This window comes from Eptatretus burgeri, chromosome 8 (assembly GCF_056783735.1).
Source record: "Eptatretus burgeri isolate ZD-2024b chromosome 8, Ebu_testis_v1, whole genome shotgun sequence".
Lineage (NCBI taxonomy): Eukaryota > Metazoa > Chordata > Myxini > Myxiniformes > Myxinidae > Eptatretus > Eptatretus burgeri.
In genome coordinates, this window is record NC_140968.1 from 83029967 (window position 1) to 83055624 (window position 25658).

Consider the following 25658-nt stretch of genomic DNA (forward strand, 5'->3'; position numbering starts at 1 on the left):
TTGTGAAGATTTGAGAAAAAAAAAAGGCAGAAGATTTTGGGAGAAGAACATAGCTGGTGATGAGGAAGAGGAAGAAGAATTATGGGACATAGTTGGGAGGAAGAAGAGCAAAAGGTGTGACGATATGGTTGGGTCTTACTTTCTGATTGGTCAGCTAGGCATTGAAGCATTACTTTGTTCCTTGTTTGGTTCACAGATCTGCATTGTGCCTTGGAATTCCTAATATTCTTAACTCCCAAGTATCACACTCATCTTGTCCGAAAGTAAATTTTATTAGCACGGTCTATTTTATCTGTTTATTGCAGGAGCCAAAGACATGGTCACGTGATCACAAGATCTTTAGTCAGGTTAAAAGCTTTCCTGAAGAAGACGCCTATTGCTAGCACCGCACCATGCAGCAATTCAAGATGGATCCAATTACATAGAAAAGAACAATCCAAAGATGAGACTACTTTTGGGTCAGCAAGCTATATCATTCAATGTACTCTTCCTTGTACAAATCGTGTGCATCCAATGTTTCACCTTTGTCAAAATGCTGGCAGAGCAAATCAAAGATGGTAATAATAACAACAATGTGATTGTTAATTATGCCTAGTGTTGGCTTAACAGTTAGGGTGGTGGGCTTGGGATCCCACTCAGCTGTTGAATTAATACCAGATGGGGTTGACTCTGCCTATCATCCTTCCGAGGTCAGTAAAAATGAGTGCCAGCTTGCTGGTATCCTGTGTTGGAGTGACGACCCGTCCAGGATTGTGTCCAATAGCAAAGGAGACTGCTTAGGCAGCACCGACGCTCCCCACAGAGTATGGCCCAATGGATAGATGGATTGAGTCATTGGTCATTACTCCACGCATGTGAGGTGGAAAGTGGGGTTAAGCAATTAGTTCAAGCCTGTTCATCTGTCTGTCTGTAAATTCCAGTTTATGATCGAGGGACAACTTATTTAAATCGAACGTTATATTTTGCACACAAATCGGAACATGAATTGGAAAACAAATCTGCCGTTTAATAGTACTTTGTCTCTGGAGTTCTCTCTGCGCACGTATGATCGGGAAAAGTGAGATTTTTGGGGTTTTTTACTCTGTCTGCCTGGCAGTCAAACAAAATTGAAAATCACTACAAATAGGAAATGTACTGTTTTTAAGGATGTCATAAAGTACACATACAACAGGCAGGAATAACTAGTGTTACGTGTTAGATAGGAGGGGCGGATCCTGGGGGCAGCGCAACCGGCACGCACCTCCTAAACTCCCAATCCTCCCGTCAAAAGCAATCGTTTTTTTCATGTCTTAAACTATATATAAATAATAGGCAAAAGTTTTTTCATTGAAGTACATATTTTCGAGTGCATTAGTGTTCTTTGTCTATATTTGGAATAGTCTTTAGAAGATATGACAAAAAGAAACACCCACCAAAAAAAAAAAAAATCTTCCCCTCACTCTGCTCAGCAAATATATATTTTTCAGTGCAATGTAAATTTTTGCGTAAAGTTTACATTACATTTCAGTGCAATGTAAAGTTCCAGGTGTAATACACTGCATCAAAGGTGGTAAATTCCAGAATTAATTTATTTATATGACTTTTAAAATCTTAATTTAATCTAAATTAAATTATGTACTTGAACACTGTAGAACACAAATTGCCTTCCTTGCACTTTTAAAACCCTTCCGTTTCGCAGTACGTGGACATGTTAAATTGGGTGGTGTACAAGGGTGATGTATAAAACTGCTTCAATCGTACTTAACTTCAAGAATTATTTTTTTTAACCATCTTTAAAATTGTTATTTTATTTGAATTCAAGTATGTACCTGAACAATGCATGGGTAACATGTTCCATGAACTCTCGAGTGATTATAGTGATGAAGATGGGAACTGCCCAAATACAGTTTGAGTTGAACAAATTTTTGTGCAGCTCTTCCAGGCGTTTTGAGGGATGAGGAGCCATCTTTTAATTAATTACCCATGGAAATACAGCAGATTTTTGATACTAAACTCCACCCATAAATCTTCATTCTATTTAACCCCTTTTCTCTTCTTGTAACCCTCTTCAAGACCAGCCTCGATGGCTTAATGGTTTGGGCAGGGGTTCCCAAATAGTTTTGATCATGGGCCACAACCAAAATTTCCTAGCTCCTCACGGGCCACGCAACCAAAGACATTTTAAGCAACTAAAAGCGATATTCTGTTGATGCCACCCTATAAAAATGTTATTGTATAAACGTTTATCTGATTTCTTCCCATACCCGATAAGGTTCTTCTCTCGGGCAATTAGGGTCATTTAGCATTAGTATTAAATCAACAACTGAATAAAATTGATAAGACAACAGTACCCTACAGTCAGCACATCACCTCACCATCTGGCCTACATGGAGAGATAAAGAAATGCAGACGCAGGTCTGTCCTCCTTTGTGACTAGATGAAGCCTGAGGAACACAGCTATGGGTGGTGGAGATGGGGAGGAGGTAGACGGGGTATGTGCATGCCGAAAATATTTGAAATAATAGGCATACAATATGTCGGATTAATTTCATGCCCATTGCAGTTCACCAAGGTCACAGAGAGCTTAGATTTGTAGAACTACATCTACCACCCATCGGGATAAGATGGGTACTGACCGAGACGAGCGAGGCTGGTGGAGGATAGAGGAGGGAGGTGGAGTAATTTGCGTGGCAAAAATATTTGAAAAATAGGTGCACAATACGATGACATCGAATGATGCCAATATCAGTTTGCAACACCAGGCATTGTATGAAGCAAATAGCTGTGAAAGGGTTAATAAAAAAATTCCAAATTTCGATAAATGTAGCTTTACAGGGTGGCATGTTTAGGAAATGCAGTCGGTACGAAAGACCTGTTTCACCAATTGTGATTGGCTACCTAGATAAAGAGGGGGCATGTACTTACCAATATGAAATGGATGAATGAGTATAGTATTAAATCAAATCAATAACATAAAATATTTGAAATTAGTCCAATGCAGAAACCCCCCCAAAAAAGAGTCAAAAATTAATAAGCAATATCACAATGAAAATATCAAACAAATCAACTAAAATCAATCCATCAAGGCTACTTTTCATAATAAATGGAAACAAGTTATGACAAGAGAAAATATTTTGCATTAAACCCATGTTAATCACCTCCTGCATTTATCATTTATCAAGTTGGTCTGAATAGTTAAACACCAGAGGATTAGCTCCATGGTCCAGACTGATGATGCTTGCAGTCCACCTTTTGAGGACCCTTGGGTTAGAGCGTCCGGTGTGAGTTTGGAGGGGGGGGGGGTCAGTGATTCGAATCCCGGCCGAGTCATAACAAAAACTTTAAAAATGGTATGTGCCGCTTCCTTGACTCTCAGCATTTAAAAAAGGAGAGAGCACAGCCAAACAACCATAGATTGGTAATTATAGCTCAGGCTTTCATGGGCCTAAAAGCCTCCTCCTGTGTCGAAGTTTCTTGGAAGGGAACATATTATTAAACATCCCTCACTTTATCTCCCTACTCCCCTACCCTTCTCTATTCTACTCTCCTTTGTTTCTCTTCTCAATGCCAATTCAATTTAAACTCACCTGACCCTCACCCCTGCACACATGATAAACACATGGCCCCGTGGCTATTAACGGTAATAAAACAGGAAGGCCACTGAAAATAAAGAAATCAATCACAATATTGAAGTAATAGTGGGGCGGCTTAGCCCAAATATTCAAAAGAATTGTGCATTTTGTGATACAAACACCAAATTTGGCACAAATGTACATTAATATGTTGCGAACATTTTCAGATATGGGGCCACTTGAAATTCTCTCTTTATGTCCGCCACATTGGATTTCAAAATGGCCGCCACTTGAAATCTACATTTGCTATTATCTCTGGACGTAATGCAGCTATTGACTTGATTCTGGTATCTAAATGTATGTTTTTGGGGGCAAGGAATCCAATGGTACCATTTTCAACTTAATATTATCTATCACAGTCTGTTTTATAATTTTATTTGGAAATTATCTCGGCAAATATTGGATTCAACACAATACTTTGAAAAGAATGTCTTAGTTCTGTAAATATAAATAAAAAAAAAACTATACTAAATCACTAGTAACAACTCAGACAAGCTCATATATACTGGCAGTCTAAAATATAAATTCATATCCCATTAGTAAACAAATTGACCCATTCATTTGTGTTTTTCATATGCATACTTTATGTAACATTACATTAATATTGTCAATAAATACCAAACATGCATAATCCCCTTTTCCTAGACCATTTAAGCCATCTTTTGTGTTTCTAGAGTACAGAAATTTCTTGTATAGGCTTCCATCTGTCTTGTTTCCTTAGCAATGCACTGTAGCATGTCTTTAACAATGTTTACAAACATGACTCCACTACATGTCTTTAATCACAGCCCTGACCCAAATAAAAGAGTAGAGAGGCTGCATGTGTGTTGACCCACATCAACTGTGTTCTTTGTGTGTGGCTGTGTTTAAATCACCTTGTGACTCCACATAAATGAGTTAATTACATACAATCTGGGCTCAGCTAGACAACATTGTGTGGTCAGCAATGAAGACAAGAGTCTGAATTACATGCATGCAAAAGACCTTGTGAACCAGTGAAGCAAATACACGGGTAAGCATGAATTAAATCTAGGGCATGATATAATTTCCATGATGTTTACCTCTACACTCAATGGTGGAAGGAGGTAATGTTTTGATCCCAGCTTGTCTGTATGTCTGTTAGTCCACAAAATTCCAGACAAAGCTTGTAGTAGTGGTAGTTGTAGTGGTAGTGGTGATAACAGAAATTGTTATATAGAACTGAACTTATATTATTATTATATGCAGAAAATAACTTCATTTCTATATGCCCTGCAGTGGACAGGTTAATTGGTTTATGCACTGAAGGGGTCACTCTGGTGTGCACTGCTGTGTTCTGCCTCACTGAGTTGTTCAGGTATGATGTACTCAGCACAAGCTTACCTGATACACATGTGTGCTGGCTAAAACCACTTGTCTGGTGGGCACGACAGAGGCAGGTTGTCTAATAGCCAACCTGGTCTTACTTTTTTGGGGTTTATCTGAAATTCTTACTATAAGGCTTTAAATTAGAAATGTTTTATATAAAGTAGTATTTTGAGTGAAGTGTGTATTCCACACTGACAGTTTTGACATGTTCTGAATTTAACACGAAGGCTGTTGGCTGGCTGCCAGACGAGGGATGGAAACCTTGAGGAGTTCTTTTGTCACGAGAATCAGGCATGTCCTCCTGCATTGTCTGATGGTGGAAGCCTCTGCACTGGTACCAAGAGTGATCTCCTCACATGCTTGGAAGAAGTCTCCGACGCAAAGACAGACTCCTGTCACGACCTGTATTGTGCTTGATGGAGCAGCCATCGTCCAGATAATGAAGCCGGCTGCATCAAAGACTTTTGAAGAGTATGCACAACAAATCTTCATCCCATATATGTCCACGAAGCTGCAAACAGTGTCACGCCTGGATCTGGTCTGGGATACTTACCTTGCTGATTCACTGAAAGGTAGTACACGTGCAAAGCAGGGACAAGGTGTGCGGAAACACCTTGCCGCAGCCATACCAGGAAACTGGCAGAACTTCCTACGAGTGGACAGCAACAAGACTGAGCTGTTCAGGTTCCTCTCAGCAGCTCTCATGGAATGGTTTGACCAGGAGGACAAGCAACTCGTCATTACTGATGGAGAGGCAGTGCTCAGCAAGCCACTACTGCCAGATCTGACCTCACTCGCCCCATGTAACCATGAAGAAGCTGACAGTCGGATGTTGCTGCATGCATCTCACGCAGTCCAGCATGGACCCCATGCAATACTCATCCGGACTGCAGACACCGATGTTGTGGTGCTGGCAGTGTCCCTGGCACAGGAGTTGCAACCAGAAGACAAACTGTGGCTGGCATTCGGAACAGGCCAGAGTTTCCGATACCTAGCAGCACACGAAATAGCAGCTGGATTGGGACGAGAGAAGGCTCGTGCACTGCCAATGTTCCACGCTCTAACTGGATGTGACACTGTGTCTAGTTTTCATAGACATGGCAAGAAGACTGCGTTGGCAGTCTGGACGGTACTGCCAGAACTCACTGAGGCGCTGCTGCTGCTATCCTCTGCACCTCATGACATACCAGACGATGCAATGCGCATCATCGAGAGGTTCGTGATCTTGTTGTATGATCGAAACAGCAAATGCACAGACATTGACAAGGCCAGGAGGAAACTCTTCGCAAGGAAGAACAATGTGCAGCTCATCCCTCCAACGAAGGCAGCTCTGGAGGAACACGTCAAGAGGGCAGTGTATCAAGGTGGACATGTGTGGGGTCAGATACTGCTGCCAGCACCAGAGCTCCCTCCACCAACCAACTGGGGTTGGTCAAGGACTGGAGAAGGACAGTACACACCTTACTGGACCAGGCTAACTGAGGCAGCTCACAGCTGCATTGAGCTGGTTTCTTGCAAGTGTAAGAAAGGGTGTGTGAGGCGCTGCAAGTGCAAAAAGGCTGCCCTTCAGTGCACAGCCCTCTGTGTGTGTGAAGGGGACTGCACATGATGATGAGTCAACAACATACATGTACTTGTGGCAATGCTGAACTTGTTAACATGACACTATTTATGTACACGTATCTTCAGAACCGGTATATACCTAGCCTCAGATACCAGCACACCTAGCCTCAAATACTAGACCATTTAGCATGTCAGTATTATACCTAAGACATTTACAGAACTAAGACATTCTTTTCATAGTATTGTGTTGAATCCAATATTTGCCGAGATAATTTCCAAATAAAATTATATAACAGACTGTGATAGATAATATTAAGTTGAAAATGGTACCATTGGATTCCTTGCCCCCAAAAACATACATTTAGATACCAGAATCAAGTCAATAGCTGCATTACGTCCAGAGATAATAGCAAATGTAGATTTCAAGTGGCAGCCATTTTGAAATCCAACATGGCGGACATAAAGAGAGAATTTCAAGTGGCCGAATATCTAAAAAAATGTTCGCAACATATAAATGTACATTTGTGCCAAATTTGGTGCTTGTTGTGGTGTAGTCTGCGGGCCCACGGGGAGGGGCATGATGATGATGCATGATGGGCGTGATGTTTGGAGGAGTGGTCGTGGTGGTTATCGTATCTGCAAGGGATATAGGGTGTGCGCGCCGTCTGAGGCATCGTAGTAATACTGGAGTCGCCCGGCTCGTGAGTGTGCCGAATACGGAATAAAGGGGAGCCGCCGGGCAGAGTACGCCCGTGCTCGCATTTGTACAACACAGCTTGGCTCGACTGTCCTTCTGCTCGTGTCTGCCTGCTAAGCATCTCCCACTTCAGTACAGTACAGTTGGCGAACGAGGATCTGCGGATCGGCGTGTGTAAGGGCGGCAAATGACCCGTGCGGTTCCAAGCTACGGAGCCAAAGGTCTCGCCGGCGCGTACATGGCAGAGAGTCGGTGCACGGCAAACGTACGCGTGCCCGCCTTCGTCGGAATCGACTTCGGCCACGTCGAGTGGGCAACGTTCGTTCGTTTGGTTCATTTTCCTGTTCGTTTTGTCGAGGATACGCGTTTCGGCTCGAACGCGGCGTTGGACGTCGCGCAAGCTCTGGAGAATGTCCGAGGTCTCGATAGTCGGGGCACAGCAGATGGTCTCGGGGTCATCCCGATGGGCCAGGCACGCACGGCCATGTGCACGGTCTGCGGCGCGGGTCGTGGGCGAGCGTGGCAATGCAATCACTCGGACGGCGGTCTGAGCTCTCGAGGTCGTCTACGGTGTGTGGGCCGAGGGTCATTGCCCATTGTTACGGTCATAGATGGCGGTGTGCGAGGCGATCCTTCCGTCCCGGGTCGAAACCTGCTTGCAATTGATCCGGAGATGACAAGATCAGTGGCAGGGGGGGGGGGGAGTGAGCGAGGCACGGATCGGGTGTCGAATTGAGTCCACTCGTGCTGGCCGCGCATCGCATTCGGCTGTGCCGTGCGAATTCACGTCGGAGGAGCGTCCGGCACGGTTCAGAGATCGTTTTATTTCTGGTCTGCGAGCAGCCATCCTACGGTTGACCGACATCACATTCGACTCGGCGGTCGCAACTGCTTCATCTGTCGAGCAGACACTCACGGATGTCCGCGCCATTGCTGGCCAAGACGTAATGAGTAGCTCCAGCTGGAGCATGGCGGCTAATCCCGAGGGCCACGCGGTGACCGCGCAAGTGCCGCAGGTCGCGCAGCCCGGAGTCCACGCGATGGCTCAAGTGCCGCAGGGTGCTCGCGCACCTAGCGGTGCGGGACGAGGGCGCGCACCGCAGCACGGTCGCACCGGGAGCGAAGGGGCACCGCAGCAGGACCCCAGTGACCTGGAGATCAGCCTGCAGCCGGGGCATGACGATGCCGGCGAGCCGGAGCAGGAGCCGGACCCGGCGAGCCGGACCCTTTTGGGTCGGAACGGGTTCCGGTTCGTGCCTCCAGATGTGCCAGTGCTCTCTTCGAGACCTTCGTCGAGTACCGAGGGCGAGGCTCTGGCGGCGGGGGCCGCGTCGATGCAGCGGGAGCCACCGTTCGTTGCTGCCTGCGGCGATGATGTGCGCTCCAGGAGCGGCGAGAGCCATATCAGCTCTCGCGATGAGTTCCCGCGCTTCGTTCGCGATGAGTTCCCGCGCTTCGGCAGGGTTCGTGAGGCAATGCGCATCGGTGTTGTTCAGGCAGCTTCAACAGGTGGCGGTGAGCCCGTGGCGTTAGAGGGAGTCGCGAGTCGCAACATCAAGTCGGCAACCAAGAAACGGACTCGTGATGTGGGTTGTGGGTTGTTGTTCATGGCATATGTGTTTTTCCTTGCTCTAGTGATGCAGTTTAACGTTGTTGAAATAAATGCCAGCAGTTCTCGTGTAAAAGTGGATGTGGCGGAGATCAGTCAATGGGAGTTGTATTATGATCAATGTGATGTGGGGGCTTCAGGAGCGGTGGTGGCGAATAAAAAGGTTGGGTTGGCCGTCCATTGTCCCGGGCCGCAGGTAATTGCTTTGTCATGTGCTGGGATTTTATCAAAAAAGCGCGCTGTACGGAAAAATGAGTTTGCAATACTTCGAATAATGTTCGTAGTGATTTATAACGAGCCTATGATTGCAGTGTGGGTTAAATGGAGTTGCTCCCGTCTAGCTGCCGTGTGGGTCTCGGAGATCGACTCGGAACCAAGACTGGTGCCCTGGTCGGCGTTACCCCCACCTCTGATTGCGAGCGCAACTCTCTGTGTTCGCTCAAGGCCGTTGGGACGGGCGTTGGCGTCTCAACTGATTGTGGTGCATGAGTTGTTTTGGCGCATTAGATGCATGCAGCCAGCGGTGCTGTTCAGCGCCCCCGGCCAAGGTCGATCAGGGCTGGCGCCACGGCTTCCAGACAGCGGGCTGCCGGCCTCGGGATGTTTATCTACGTCGGGTCTGCCTGGGGGGAGTGGGCCAGAGGCGTTTGATGGGGCCGGGGGAGGTTGGCTCGAAAGGTCGTCACGACCTTGGGGAGGGGCATGTCAGCATGGGCTGCCTGGGGGCGTTTTTGCTGCGTAGTGCTGCTGTGCTTCTCATTTTGCTGCTCCACTCGCTCGCATCGACACATTATATGATGTGGTGTGCTATTATACTTCGCTATTTTTCATTTTATTTTCATGATTGTTATACCGAAGTCCTTATAATGCTTCTTATATTGGTGGTCATTTAATAATCATACTTTTAGGAGGGAGGAGTGTGGTGTAGTCTGCGGGCCCACGGGGAGGGGCATGATGATGATGCATGATGGGCGTGATGATTGGAGGAGTGGTCGTGGTGGTTATCGTATCTGCAAGGGATATAGGGTGTGCGCACCGTCTGAGGCGTCGTAGTAATACTGGAGTCGCCCGGCTCGTGAGTGTGCCGAATACGGAATAAAGGGGAGCCGCCGGGCAGAGTACGCCCGCGCTCACATTTGTACAACACAGCTCGGCTCGACTGTCCTTCCGCTCGTGTCTGCCTGCTAAGCATCTCCCACTTCAGTACAGTACACTTGTATTACAAAATGCACAACAGGTTTGCTATGCTGCTACACTATAATTCATTACATACAAAAAAAGATCAACAATGAACCAACTTACCTGCAGTGAATATGAACTATAATAGAGATTCTCAATTGGAACATCTGAACCATCCTCAGTGCAATCACTGTAAGGAACTCCCAATTTTTGAATTTCACTCTAAGAGAGAAACACACAGACAGGGAATCTGAACTTAAACAAGGAACTTGCCTCGCTTGGTCATCTTGTGCAATGGATTTCTGTGAGCTGCACCTGTAACCCTCTTCAATGAGGTCATGGTATGCAATTAATTTTAAGAATGTGGTCTCTCACGTCATTTTGTTTTAGGATCATTAATGTCAAAGCCTCGTAGGACGACACTCAAAAGGCTTGCAATGTTACAATGTCATTGCACAAAGACAGTAAGTATCCACCATGATGCTCAAGTGAGAATGAGAATTCCAAGTGTTGCTCATCCCCTTTCCAAACTTTGTTAAATGACAGATAAGTGCATAACAATGCTCATCTTTTTGCTCCTGTTGGTGTGATTTACAATGTTTTATGCATTCAGTGTTGCAGTAATGCCTTCTAGGGGTTAACATTGTGTAGCATAATGATAGTCATTTCCATAGTACATGCTTAGCGTAAGCATGTAACAAAATGACCATATTAGGAAATGCGTCATGATTCGTACAGAAAGTAGCCATCTCCCTTCCCTGCATGTTCGTGTCGAAAATTGCTTCTTGCTGAAAACTTTTTGTAATGTTTATCCCTCTGTAATCTGTCTTACATGTGCCTTTTTGGGGAAAGACCAGACCGTGGGCATACGTTTTGGTGTGAAGTTGCGGATTTAGCACAAAGGGTCATGTTCGTAGAAGTTGCATGAAGTTTAAAGGGTGCAGCATGCCTGTATTGGCACCAGAATCGCTAATCAGCGTAGGGTGGATGGAGTAGTGCAATATTATAGGGGCAGAGAACAACCTGAGGGGATAAAGGTGCAGACAACTGGGGGCTGGCAGGAGTTATACCTTGGACTTTGGTGTGGGAGGCTGCTCGTTTTGCATTAGCACACAGTCAGCATGGCAGACATGCCCTGCCGCTGAGTGTTCCTCACCCCCCTCCCCAAACAGGGGCCACCACAACCTGCCACAACTGGCTTGTGCTCCCACATCTTGGACTCTGGACCGTGCCTACTTACGTACTACCATGCCATGCCATATGTTCCTCCCTCGGGGACTGCTCTGTGCTCCGTCGAATGCAGCAACGGTATTCCTCATCTTGTCCTAATTCTCCCTGGTCCTTCTTCTGTGGTGTGCCTGAGGCCTTCAGGAGTAAATAACGAAGGCCTAAGTCACATTTGCCATGGCGGCCGTGGGGTCTCCAAAATCTACGGCCACTAGCAATTATAGGGCGGCCACAGTATTTCCACGGTCACACAATGTAGCAGTCACATATGTTTTTATTTTTCGGGGAGCCGCACGGCATATTTATAAATAGTGGAGACCGAAAACATGGGGGTGCCGTACGGTCTTTGATTTGATGTCGCACGGTGACCTTAGGGCGTTCCTGGGGCGGCCATAGAATTTTCAAGGCAGACACAAGGTAGCCTCAATGTGCCCGCAAGGCGACCACAGGGGGACCACAGGGGGGCCCTAAGGCGAATGTGCAGCCAGACGGACGGTAACGAGTGGGGTTATTTTTTTTTTCACCAGTTTTTTTTTCGGCTTGTCGAATTGCTACGGCGAACGTAGAAATGAAAAAAGTTATAACTCCGCATTATAATTCCACGGCAACCTTACGGCCTGTAAAATATAGCCAAATGGCATAGAGCCACCCTGAGGCCACCGCAGAAACTCTGTGGCCGCCACACGTTTCTGTCAATTCAGAGGGCGTACGGCCGCCGTATCCTCACCGTAGAGCAAATGTGACTTAGGCCTAAGGACTTTCCATTTGTCCAATACCCGGGGAGCTTATCTTTGTCAATAAACTGTGCAAATAAGTGCTTTTGTTTTCCTTGTTCTCCCTCCCTGTTTACTTAGTAAACATGCACGTGAACTCACTTGGTCTCTATGAGCGATTTGAGTTGCCCTGATCGCAAAATCCGCTTTGGTAATATATTGTCTGTTGAGTGATTAAGTGAGTTTGAATGCAGACGATTAGTATTCATTCGCAAACTACTCCGTGTCCGGCGTGGTAACTGCTCGTACCACCATTCGAGTGCCGGGCATGAAGGAGTGCAAGCACGTCGCTTAGCCAGCTCAGATGTTCCACTGAAGTGCGGTAGCATGGCAAACAGGCCTGCAACCCTGCTTGGAGCATCAAACCTGGTGGACCTACGTGACCACTTTGACAGTGGCTCATCAGGATTCGGACCAGGCAACTGGGCCAGCCTGACAGCTGTAACAAAATGTGATAACTTTGTAGTTCCTTTTTAATGGCACTTTTCTCTCCATCAACATAATCATATACTGTTCTGAGATTGGGAATCTCAGATTGGGAATGCATTACTGCTCTGATTTGTTTGTGGGCCAGTTGCTGTAAGTCCTGGAATCTGACTGTGACCTACAGAAACTGTGCCACTTGATTGCCTGAGCAGGAAGGGTTCATGCACAATCATCACAGCTTATAAAGAGATTCCCTGCACTACATACAATTTTGTTGACAAAAGTAATAAAAAATAGGGCCACATAATTATGTCAAAAAAATGGGATAATTCCCCACCACACAACCCATGCACCCAATGGATGCCCATCCCTCCCGTCCTCATCATACTCCCATTTCCTTTCCCTTTTCTCTGCATTTCTCCACACTCCATCTTTCCTATCTACCCACCTTCCCTTACTTATTTGCCAATATTTATCATCTTTCCACTTATTCAATGCATATTTCACTTGGATTCAGCATGTAGACTAAATACTAGACTCAAGTTGCAGCTCTCTTATATACATGAGGGGACTGCCGGGAAGAGATTTGCGTATTCCACGTGCCGGTCACGTACACCTGGCAACCATATACTTTGCTTGTACGTTGTACAGCCCATGTACCTTTGTGGTCCAAATATTGATATTTTTGACATTATCTGTATATCCTGCATGCACACAAACAACAAACAGTTAACTTACAACTGACAATCCCAACAGGGTTTCCGTTGCAGGTTGTAAGTTGATGCCGACATCCTCGATGAACGACTTTGTGTACTTGCTGTGAATCGCAATGCGTGTACCAGCTGTGCCAGCGAAGAATGGGATGTAGTCCTGCTGCTCCGTGTGCAAAATTAGCTGCAGACCTGGCGGTGCAAGTAATAACTGAGCCAAATGATCAACCTATATAAATTCCATTATTATCATCATCACATTAAGACAATCGCCTTGCTACCCAATCAAAAAGATTATGACAATTAAATTATTTGACATAATTTTAACCTTTACCATACAACGAGACATCAAACACAAATTCACGACGAGAACACAAACATCGAAGGAAGCGTTGTAAATAAGAGGCAACCTTTCGGCTTTTCATCTGGGTTGGATTGAGTATTTCTTCTGAGGTTTAATTCACAAGATTCATATTTAATTATAATCATAGCAAATTAGCAGAAAAATTGTTGAACAAATAAAACAAATTGTTTCCTATTTTTCATCAAAATAATTTTATATAGTGATGAGCAGGATAGCCGTCTTCGACGGATCGGAGATTGTAGGCTTTGTGACTCAATGACTGAATCAGGCTTATTTTATGTGAGAACTTCTGGGTATATTACATTGGTGGTTCGTCCATCACATGCAAAAGTGAACAATCTCGTTCCAGTCCCAAATCTGGAGCATCCGACATAAAGCTGGCCATGTGAAACACATGGTTGGGCTAGATGGAGTCCTGCTTGGTGCAAAGTTTGTCCTTGTGCCTTGTTTATCGACAAGATGAATGACAGAGATACTGGGAATTGGAACCACTTGAATATAAACGGACAGTCACTGGAAATGAGTGGGAAATTGGGAAATCAACACATTATCTTCTGAGAACTCTCTGATGGAGATAGTAGCTTCTGTGAGATTTTTCATCAGCTGTCGCACGATCAGCCGAGTTCCAAGATCAGCCAATACATCAGCCGAGTTCCGTTGCGCAATTCTGGGGACTCCAGATTGCAAAGAAGCATGATTGGTGTCCCGACTACAAGGTAGTTAATGATTTTATCCATGTCTAGAACAGTGTCAATGGATTTAAAGGTGACTTCTTCACTGTGCACATGTTCCAATAGTTCCAATAGCCGGTCGTTCATTCAGTCTATGAACGAATTCGTTCTGTGGTGCTGTTGTTGTGCTAGTATTGTGTTGTTGTGACAACCAATCAGTGTCTCCATAATTTTGTCAAAAATAGGAGCAATACTTCTGGGCGCTCACTTGAAAGAATAATGATACCGAGGAGGAAATCAACATGGGACAGAATCAGAACAGAATCAAAATGTTCAAAAGTCAGAACAGAATGGACAGAATCAAAATGTACCAATGAATCAATGTCATAGCAAATACCTATTTGGGAAGCAAATCCATGCCCCCCCCCCCACTGTAAACCTCCTTAAACTCCTAATTTTAAAAAAATAGCATGAACAAACTTTGGTACATCACGGGTGATGAAGGTTGTGATCAAGTTTCATCAAAATTGTGTGTGTGTGTTGGGGAAGAAAGCAAATACATATTTTGGGGGGCAACCCTCCCTCCGTAAACTCCCTTCGTAAACCCCCTCAGTAAACCCCCTCAGACCCCAACCCCTTTTTTTAATGCCATGAACAAACTTTGGTGCATCACAGGTGATGAAGTTTGTGATCAAGTTTCATCGGAATTGTGTGTGTAGTTTCAGAGAAGTTACAAGTGTTTTTGGATGGATGGGGATGGACGGACCAAAAGACGACGCGCCATTCTATAAGTTCCCCCAGAACCATTTCTAAGTGAGCTAAAAAAATTAGGAAACATAATGTTTATAAAATCGTTGTCGGAACTCACCACTGCAGCCAGATTTTCGTGAAGGGGGATGAGGCGGTCACCGGTATCAGGCTCGATTTTACCATCACCAATGTCGAGCAGAAGAGTGCCGAACTGATGTGCACTCTGATATTGTTAGTGCACATGCATATTGGTATGGAGGGTCGTTTTTCTTTTTCAACATATAGCCACAGCACTGACGATTTTAGACTCACACTGACTTGATAGGCTCTAGTACCCCACAGAATTTTGCGCAAAGTTTGTCTGAAATCACCGGTAAGAAGAACTGTCACTCTGCCCATGAGTGAACTGATTTGTCGAATATCTTGGAGAGTTCGGTCAAGTGCCTCGAATGCCTGCTTGAGTGATGTTGCACATTTGTCCCATATGATCAAGTTGCAGCGTTTGAGTAGCATACCTCGTCCGGAATCATTTTTCACATTACACATTGCACATCGCTTTATCTACCATAGCCAGATTGAGGGGTAATTTGATGGTGGAATGCCCCCATCCTACCGCTTTTCACCAGCGTCACCGCAATGTCAGACGATTCTGGTAGGGATGCAAATCAAACACACACACACACACACACACACACACACACACACACACACACACACACACACACACACACACACACACACACACACACACACACAGATTTTGCAACTATCTGGATCATCAGCTCGGCACCGCTCTTCATCAGGATTCAATCCCTGAAAACATAATTGACAACAAACTAATTAAGTACAAATGTGTATCGTGGTAAAAAAAATAAAAAACATAATAATTTGGATGTTAAGGATCGTGGATTATAATTAATTACACAGCAGTATGCAGATAATAGTTGGTAGCACCTCCTATAACTACAATTGTCATAAAATGTTGGACCGTAATGCTGCACTACCAAATGAGTACAAGAATAATGAAATAAAATATGATTCATCTTTTTTTGTAGTAATCAAAGAAGACAAAGTGTAATGAACGATTATACCCTTCCCTGAATATTTTTTCTTCATGGGTCAACATGAAAAAGTTGTGGACGGATCGGGATGAAATTTCGTGGGCAGGTTGGGTGTGTGACAAGGACGAACTGATTCGATTTTTGTGAAGATCCAGATCTGAATCTGATAATTTTTTCACTGATTCTTCACCATTGAGAGATGGGGCCAAAAACGAAATACAGAATGATATTTCAAAAATGTATTGGGCCCGATATGTTCTCATGGATCAGGCATTACGCGGCTGAGGTATGCGCTCTACCGAGTGTCCTTCGAGTTAAATATGTAATACAGATAAATATAGACGGGAGTTCACACAATTTTTTCAATGAGGTTCTCCAATGAGTACCAGCAGAAATTCTTTGGTACTCATGGGAAAAAAATTGTCAGCTACGAGCATGCTCATCTGCTTTCCCAAATGCCTATCAGCTTAGTATGCATCTTAGTCCTCTGTAAGTGCTCTTTCATAACGTCTACTCCAGACGAGACACTCTCAAACCTCTCTGTTTTTTTTCGTTCTGGACACTCTTGAGCCTTCTCTTCTTCCTCTTCACTTGCATGTTCTATTTTCTTTTAAATCTTACAAGTTACAAGTTAAAAATACAACTTATAATTCATAAATTCAATTTTCTACACTTAAGTTTTGAAATTGCAGTATATCAAATTATCACAGAAGAATCTTATCGACACCAGATGAGAAAACTTTCTATCAAAAGCCTCTGTTGTGCTGGTACGCTTTTGAGCTTTCTGAACATGTTTGAAGTATGCATTTAGTGTTTGTTTTTTTACTGCGCATGAGTACCTGAGTACCAGATGTGTGAACTGCTGGATATAGATATAGATTTAGACTAAGGGTCGTGGACAAGCTTCTACATAGACAGCATATAGGGCAAGGGGACGTCACTCTACTTTTATATGATTTGCAAGAATATACATCGACAATTGATAAACCATCAGAGTATTTGGGATATCAACCCAGACTAAAACAGACAAAAAAAAAACACACAAATACACAAACATCAGAGGGGAGCACCAAACAAGCCAACACCTCGACACAAGAGATAGTCCCATTAAAAAATACGTATGTGTGCACATGTGGTCATTCACTGTTGCATGTTGGTCGGGGAGGCAGTGACTAAATGGTCTCCCCACCAGGTTTACTGGTGAGGAGGGTGTATGGATATGAACACCCAGCAGGATTAAAAACAAAACCTGTCAAAGGGCAGAGCTCCTTGTGAGGCAATAAAAATCCATATCCAGTGCCCAACAGTCTGTGGACGTCCTCCTGCAATTGGGTTGTTTTTTTTATAAATTATTATTTTTAGGATGTTGGTGGCAGGAATTGTACTCCCGCCACCGTAAAACGCTTCATTCTACAAAACCTACAAATATAAAGAGAACTGAAAAGCCACTCCATGGGAGTACCTCCTGTGCTGCGACCCATCAGAGGCCAGCTCACCGGATGACAGGATTGAGGCAAAGCCTTCGAACACCCCCATTCCTTGATGAGAGGAGGAAAAGCATGGGGTAAATTTCCTGGGTCAGATTGTGGTGGTGTGTGTCTGAGTGGTGCTGAGGTGTTGTCCACCAGACGGCAGTCTCCGAGAGTAAACCTGAGGTGGTCCCTTCAGGTATGTGCCTGGAATATCCTATCCCCAAGAGAGGATGATCACCTGTTTTTGTTATCATCTGAGCTCAAGCATTTCAACATCGGTATTGCAGCTCTCTCTGAGGTTCGGAGACCGGATAGTGGAGAGATCACGGTGGGTGGTTACACCTACTAGTGGTCTGATCGCTCTGATGGTTACCATGCCCAAGGAGTGCCTGTAACTGCGTCCAATAAGCTGATTCCAATGATAATTGAGGAAACACCGGTCAACAAGGGTATTATGAGACTAAGGATTCGTCACTCCTTGGGTGTCATTTCCATGGTCTCTGTTTATGCTCCGACTGAGGCGAGTGATCTCACCGTGAAGGACGCATTCTATGCCTCACTAGAGTCTGTGGTTAACCGGTGCCCCAGGCGAAATACTCTTGTAGTCTTGGGGAATTTCAATGCATCGGCTGACACTGATAGGGATGGTTATGAGACAAGTGTTGGTCCCCATGGGTTTGGAACTGTGAACCAGAATAGCACTAAGTTTCTTGACTTTGCAAGAAGTCATGGACTTTGGGTAGCTGGTTCATGGTTTCAGCACCCACAGGCTCATCGTTGGACTTGGTATCCAGTGCTAGTAGTGTGGCGAAGGAGATTGACCATGTGCTCGATGATGGTCGCTGGAGGATGATCCAGAACTGCAGGGTCTACCGGAGTGCTCAGTTTCGCAATACCAATTACAGATTGTTGTAGCAACTCTTAAGTTGCAGCTTAAATCCAGGAGAATGCCCCATCCCAGCCGTAGGCTGGATGTTGGCAACCTCAAGGATGAGAGGGTAGCTGAGGAGTTTGCGAACAGGCTGAGTGAAGACTTGGGAGGTCTGTGTGTTTGGGGGATCCAGAATAGTTGTGGATTTCCTTCAAAACCACCGTCCTTGATGCTGCTGGTAGATGTCATGGAACTCCCCGTCGGGCGAAGAAGACTTTTGTCTCTCAAGGGACACTGGATACGATGGACCAGAGTCGCAGGGCCAGGCTGAATGGCAGAGCTGAGCTGTTCAGGGAGCTTAGGTGTAAAACAATGTGCGCACTAAGAATGGACAAGGAGGCCTATGTGCAAGGAATCTGTGAGGGGGTAGAACATAATCTGTGGTCAGGTGAGTCTCGTCCTGCTTACAGGAGAATTCACGCATTGCATTCCAAAAAGCCTATCCCTCAGTGTACTGCAGTTTGAGCGGAGAGTGGTAGGCTCTTGACAGAGGAGTCCGATGTCAAGGCCTGCTGGGCCGGTTATCTTGAGCGGTTGTACCAGGCTGACCCACCAGCTGTTGAGTTGGATGTCAGGGGTGTTAAAATAACTGTTGCTGACCCTCCAATCAACTGGTAGTTTGTGGAAACACAGGCTGCGGTGAACCGGCTGAAATGGCATAAAGCTCCAGGGATCTGTGGCATCCATGCTGAACTTCTCAAGGTTGGTGGAAATGCTGCACTCATGTCGTTGCATGCAGTTTTGTGCTCTGCTGGAACACAAGCACCATCCCAATTGACTTGAAGAAGGGCCATGTTGTCCCTCTCTGGAAAGGGAAGGGTGATCACCAGGACTGTAATAACATCATCTGTTATAACATCATTATTACATCATTACAGGACTGTAATAACATCATCATCATTAACCCATCACCGAGGAGTGACGCTGCTCTCAGTGATGGGCAAGGTCTTTCCTCGAATAATTATTGATAGGGTTCACCACCATCTGCTTGAGCACCGGTGTCCAGAAGTCAGGCTTTACACCAAAGAGGTCAACAATTGACCGTATCCTTGCTCTTCGGATCCTCACCGAACGCAGTCGAGAATTTCAGCAGGGGCTGCTTGCAGCCTATGTTGATCTCTGCAAAGCATTTGATACAGTGAATCGGGATGCCCTCTGGAGGATTCTTGGTCATCGTGGAGTGCCACCAAAACTAATCAATCTGATGTCTCAACTATACTCGGGTACTGAGAGTGCTGTGAGATGTGGTGACACCATCTCCAACTTATTTCCAGTTGTTACTGGAGTTTGTCAGGGGGTGTGTACTGGCCCCCACACTTTTTACCAATTGTATGCACTGGATTCTGGGGAGGATGTCAGAGAGATCAAGTTGTGGTACATTGTTTAGGAGTGTCAAGATCTCTGACCTTGATTTCGCAGATGATGCAGTCATCTTTGTGGCGACCTTGGATATCCTGTTGGGGGCTCTCAAGGTGCAGAATGAGGAGTCGGAGTTGCTGGGATTACAGGTTTCCTGGGTCAAAACTAAGATCCAGGCTTTCATTGACATCTTGGATGCTGCTATCTTGTCTGTACCTGTTTGTGGTGAGGGTCTTGAGGTCAAGGAGAGATTCACTCACCTTGGCAGTGATATTCATGTCTTCACTCGCTGCGAGCCAGAGGTCAGCAGACGTCTGTGTCGGGCCTGGGGAGTCATGGATTCACTGGATAATGGATGTGGTGCTGCCGGGACCTGTGTGGGAGGACGAAAGTCCAAGTCTTCAGGTCCTTGGTGCTTTCAGTCTTGCTCTTCCGATGTGAGGCTTGGACGGATGTGAGATGGATGGATTCATTCCTTTCGTACCAGGTGCCTTCGGAGAATCCTTGGCTATCCCTGAATTTGTCCAATGAGTGGTTGCTGAGAGAGACCCATAGGAGATTCGTTACCTACATCGTACGTGTGCTTTAGCTGCAGCTGTATGGACATGTGGCTCGTTTTGCTGATGCTGATCCTGCTCCCCATATTCTCTCAGTGAGGGAGCCTCATGAGTGGAGGAGACCAAAGGACCGACCAAATGCCTTGTGGTTGCAGTGGGTTGATCAGCATCTCAAGGAGATGGGGATGGGCCAGGCATCTGCCTGAGGGATGGCCAGACAGAGGCCCCTGGCGTACCGGCAGAAAGTGGATGCAGCAACGCGCTGCTCCAGCACATGCTACCACACCTGACCTGACCTGACTATTGGAATTTTAAGAATATAATCAGTCACTTCATAGTTCAGATATTCAACGGACGTATTTAAACAGTCCTCAAAGGGGCTGAGAGGTTGGCTTTGAGGTATGTGCACTTGTCTCAAAGCTGTCTCACCTGGGTTCGAATGCCAACCCAGCTATAAACTGTCAATCCGCTGTTTCACAGGCAAAGTGATTGATCATTGTGTGTGCCGTCCCTCGGATGGACTTCAAACAGTTGTCCCATCTGCCAGCATTCACTGGTGGACGTTAAAGATCGCATGATGTCTTTCATGAAAATTAGGCAAGCTATCGCCAGCACCATGGCCAAATTCATGCTCTAACCAGCAGAGGGCATTACATCAGTGGCACAACGACACCCTCAGCCAATGATGCTACCCTGCAGCCCTGTGCTGCATATGAAGGTGGAAGTCAAAGATAAATTCCTTTTTTAATGGTTTCTAACAGCCCAAACATCAAGGTTCCATGTTGTGCTTAAGACAATGATTTGTGGGGACAGTCGATCAAACAGTCAACTGGAAAACATGAAGAATAAAATTTTAAAAAACAAACATGGCATAGGATTAGACAAGTGCTGGTGAGTGGACACTTTGAAGGTATGAAAGATCTTGATTGGGTGGAGTGGGGCAGGGTGTTAGAAAAGGCAGGAAAAGTGGATTAAGGTCACCCTGGACATGGAGTGAGTAACCGAAATCCTGGACATGGAGTTTTACCCAGTGGGCCCATGGCAAATATGGAAAGAGGTGGGGCAAGATCTGCATCAAGGTTGGAAATTGGTGTAGGAAGAAAGTAATAGGTACACAATAAGGCCAAAAAAATTAATAAATAAACTTTTTATAGCCATTTTTCCCTGCTGAGCAGGAGTTAGCTTTTTTGTGGGCTCCATGCAATCATGATTCCCTTCTTGAGGCAATGTTTTTTTTAATGACCAGATGCCCTTCTTGACGCCAACCCTGGCGTCGCCTCTTAGGAAACACAGGGAAATGGTACACCTATTCTAATCGGGGCATACACCAGGACCAGTACACTGGTACTCATTTCGCCGACCTCGGAAGGATGGCAGGCTGAGTCAACCCCTTGGTGTTAATTCAGTGGAAAAAACAGAACTCGAACTCAGGACCCTAGGATCCCAAGCCATCCCCTCTAACCACGAAGCCAACACCAGGCTCACCTAATAAGGCCAAACAAGATCAAAAGAAAATTAATGGTCTACGTACAGTATGTCCAAACAAAATCTGTGGGATTAAATTTGGGGGAGTGGGGGAGGGGGATGGGGGAACCCCAAAAAGAACAGAGTAACTTTGAAAAGTAATGATCTTCAGAAAGGGAACATAACTGCTTTGCTGTTATCCTGAATTCATAAGTATTAAACGGCCTCATAAAACTTCATAATATTATATAACATTATGATAGGAATAATACTTTCTTACCATGTCTATTGCCTGGAATCAGCGCAGTCAAGTTCTTGCTCGAAGAGTCATTATTGAAAACAAAGCAGTTTCCAAAGTGAGGATGGTGGAACTGGGTAAAATCCCTGGATCAAAACAACAACAACAACAGCAACAAATACAAATAGTTTGATTTATCTGCCATGAGGCATGTTTTCCTGTAAAATATCAATAAAATTATGCCCCTTATCCCCCAATATACTCTTCCTCCTCATCATTTACTACATCGCTTACAGCTCTCTTGATGTTTGTTGTTGTGTCTCATATGTCTGTATTCCTTGATGGTGCATTGACCCATCAATTAATTTTGGCTTCTGTATGTAAAAGTACCCGGAATATTATCCCCATGCTTTATAGAAAACAAAAAATGGGGGATATTTTAATTGGCTCCGTCCATCTGTCTGTCATGTTATCTCCTCCTAAACAGGTGAGCAGAAATTCACCAAACTTGGTAGATCACCACATGGCAAGAAAATGTGAGAGCAGTGTAATTTTTGGCTCCTCACAGGTAAAAATATTTTTAAAAATTAAAAAAAATGCAATTACGGGCCCATATTTTTAATGAAACTGTGTATGCAACGAACATTGGGGGATGCATGAAATATGCAATGGTCTTTTTTTAATTTAAGTCCCAGTTCATACCCCAAGGGCACAAAGGTCAAAAGAGAAGATTTTTTTCCAACTCACAATTTGATATTCGGTCATTCCTGGTGGAACAGTTTGCCATTCACTTTCAGTGGGAAGTGTGGGGATTATGTTTTTTTTAATGTTATGAGATAAACCACCTTGTATCTTATGTTCATCGGTATCCAAAAACAATTGAAAATCTCAACAAAAAGGACAAAACAAGGTTGTCAGACCTTGAGTTTAAGTATTAGTTACATCGATTTTATTAATTTGTACATGTATATGGTACACGAACGAATAGAATACACCAGCAGGGACCCGCGGAACAGAGTTCCACAGATAACCCTCCCTTTATTTGGGTGGTGTATGGGAGCCTGGTGTTGGCGCAGTGGTTAGGGCAGTGGCTTGGGATCCAAAAGGTCCTGAGTTCAAGCCCCGTTGGGCCACTGAATTAATTCACCAGGGGGTTGACTCAGCCTGTCATCCTTCCGAGGTCGGCGAAATGAGTACCAGTGTACTGGGCCGGTGTATACCCCGGTTAAAATAGGTGTACCATATCCCTGTGTCGTAAGAGGCGACCAGGGTTGCGTCAGGAAGGGCATCCGGCGTAAAACATGTGCCAAACCACAATGCGGATCATACGGATGATCTGCTGTGGCGACCCCTAAAGGGAGCAGCCGGAAGAAGAAGAAGAAGAAGAAGAAGATTTGGGTGGTGTATGGGAAATGAAGCACTGCCTCGCATGATCCTGGAAGTTTATGTTTATTGCCAACAACCCAGCGTTAATTTTAGTCATCTGCACACTTATTTCCAAAAATGATGTTATAAATTTATTTTATGATCAGACGTTGAAGTGAAAACAAATGATAAATTGCAAAATGAAGGTGGCAATGATGGTGAATGAAAGTGAAAAACAGGAAAACAAGCTCAAATGAGCTAAGATCCTCGTCCTCTTGATGATGACGTCATAAAAACGAATATGACGTCATTGTGATGTATCAGGTTTGCGATAAATTATCTGTGCTAATGCCCGGCTTGATTCCCGCAAACAAAATTCAAACAGCTTGCCTAGTTTCGGAGATAATGGTACAGGAGATTTCCATTATGACGTCAACTTTTTTTCTAGGAAGAATTTCCAAAATTGTAGATGGTTACTGCCTGCGTGGGCTTTCTGCATATACATGGCAAGTTTCACGAAGATCCGATGAAAACTCTGGGCTGTGAAACAAAAAATGTCAAAAAATAGGAATGACGACATAAAAATTGATATGACGTCATAGTGATGTATCATATGTGCGGTAATTCATCTCTGCTAATGCCCTGTTCGATTCCCGCAAACAGAATTCAAAAAGCTTGCCTAGTTTGAGATAATTTTTTAGGCGATTTCCATTAGCGGAGATATTTTGCCGTCATAACTTTTTTTCTAGGAGGAATTTTCAAAATCGGAGATGGTTACTGTCTGCGCAGGGTATTTTTACATATATACGCCAAGTTTCAGGAAGTTTCGATGAAAACTGTAGGCTGTGAAACAAAAAAAGTCCACAAGAAGAAGATGAAGAACAACAATGTAAGACTTAGAGATCCTCCATGAGGATCTAAAAAAAACAATGTTGATTTATACATCTCACGAAAACAAACGTTATGAATCAGCGTTCTGGGGCATCACCTCCGTCTCCATTGGCATTATTTATGCTTTGTGATGGCGAACAATCATGATGATCAGGAATGAAAAAACCATGTCTTATTTCAGTGGCAGATCGGGGCCCCTGGTAATTCAATTTTTACCAAGATATCCGACGTGAAAGGTTTTGTTTACTGAGCTGAATGAGTCCATTTTAAGCTTTGTTTTTTTTTACAAAGCAACATTTTCTTGGGGGGTATAAACCATCCAAATGGCACTCTGGATCTGCCCCTGAATTTATACGATCTCACAATAAATAACCTTGTGGGGTTGTCAGCCTGCAGCCAGTGTGACTACTCCTCATTTTCATAAATGCCAAGGTGAGCCCATGAAAAAAGCCAAGAATTCACAAGGTTTCGGAAAAGTGATGATAATAGAAAACCTATACGCCAAGAAAACCTATAGAAAACCAAGACGCCAAGGTGAACAACGAATAGCCAAGATCTGGTGAAAAAACCCAAGGAGTGGTTCCACTGCCTGCATCATGTTCAGTCTCTCTCCTTATCCGGAATTCATTCCGGTTAGCAAAGATGCACAGATCGAGTGGGTCCCCTACTCGACTCGCTGCAACGTACAGCTGTCAGTGTGTAAAAACACTGGTGGGAAGCATGACTCCACACCACCGCAGGCTTTGACCATGGCTTTTGTTGATAGTCATCACGAAGGTTGGCCTGATGGGAAACTGTCATCGGCGGAGCTGCAAAAGGAAGATCCGCGTCAGATGGAGAAAGACAAATTCTCCGAAGAAGTAGAAGAATAAACCCGCAACACTCACCAAATGAGTATCCGCGCTTCAAGAAGACGGCCAGTGAACGTGTTCTGTTACGGTGGTCATTTTGAGGATTGAGATTTCTCAACAGCATGATGGGAGTGTTAATCTTCAGTGACATCTCGTGCTGTGGCACACCCGAAAGATTGATGGAGTGAAGAAACTCAAGTCGATAAGGGGCAGATAGGTTTTGATTGGTCAAAGAATAGAGACTTTTGATGATGGAAGTGTCACCCGACAGGCGGTCAGTGATCTTCCGGTTGAGAAGATCAACCACATTATTCGTTATGGCTAAAATCGCAAGTGAAGTCAACCACTCAGAATTTGTATGATTGGACGGTTCTCCATGTCTGGCGTAAACATAGTTGATAACATCATCTTCTGAGTTCACACAAATAGCAGGTGGTAATGCAATTACGTCACCATAAAGGTTACCATATATGTAATGACATAGCATGACAGACAGACAGACAGACAGACAGACAGACAGACAGACAGACAGACATACAGAA

General features: G+C 44.7%; 1 protein-coding gene across 1 annotated transcript in view; it reads right to left on the reverse strand.

Annotated features, from left to right (window-relative positions):
* The window catches only part of LOC147022171 (epithelial sodium channel subunit gamma-like), a 64393-nt gene that overhangs the window by 24753 nt on the left and 13982 nt on the right, over window positions 1-25658 (reverse strand). The window contains 3 exon segments of the mRNA XM_085892826.1: window positions 10130-10228; window positions 13171-13334; window positions 22052-22155. Coding sequence (XP_085748952.1) covers window positions 10130-10228; window positions 13171-13334; window positions 22052-22155 — 367 coding nt within the window.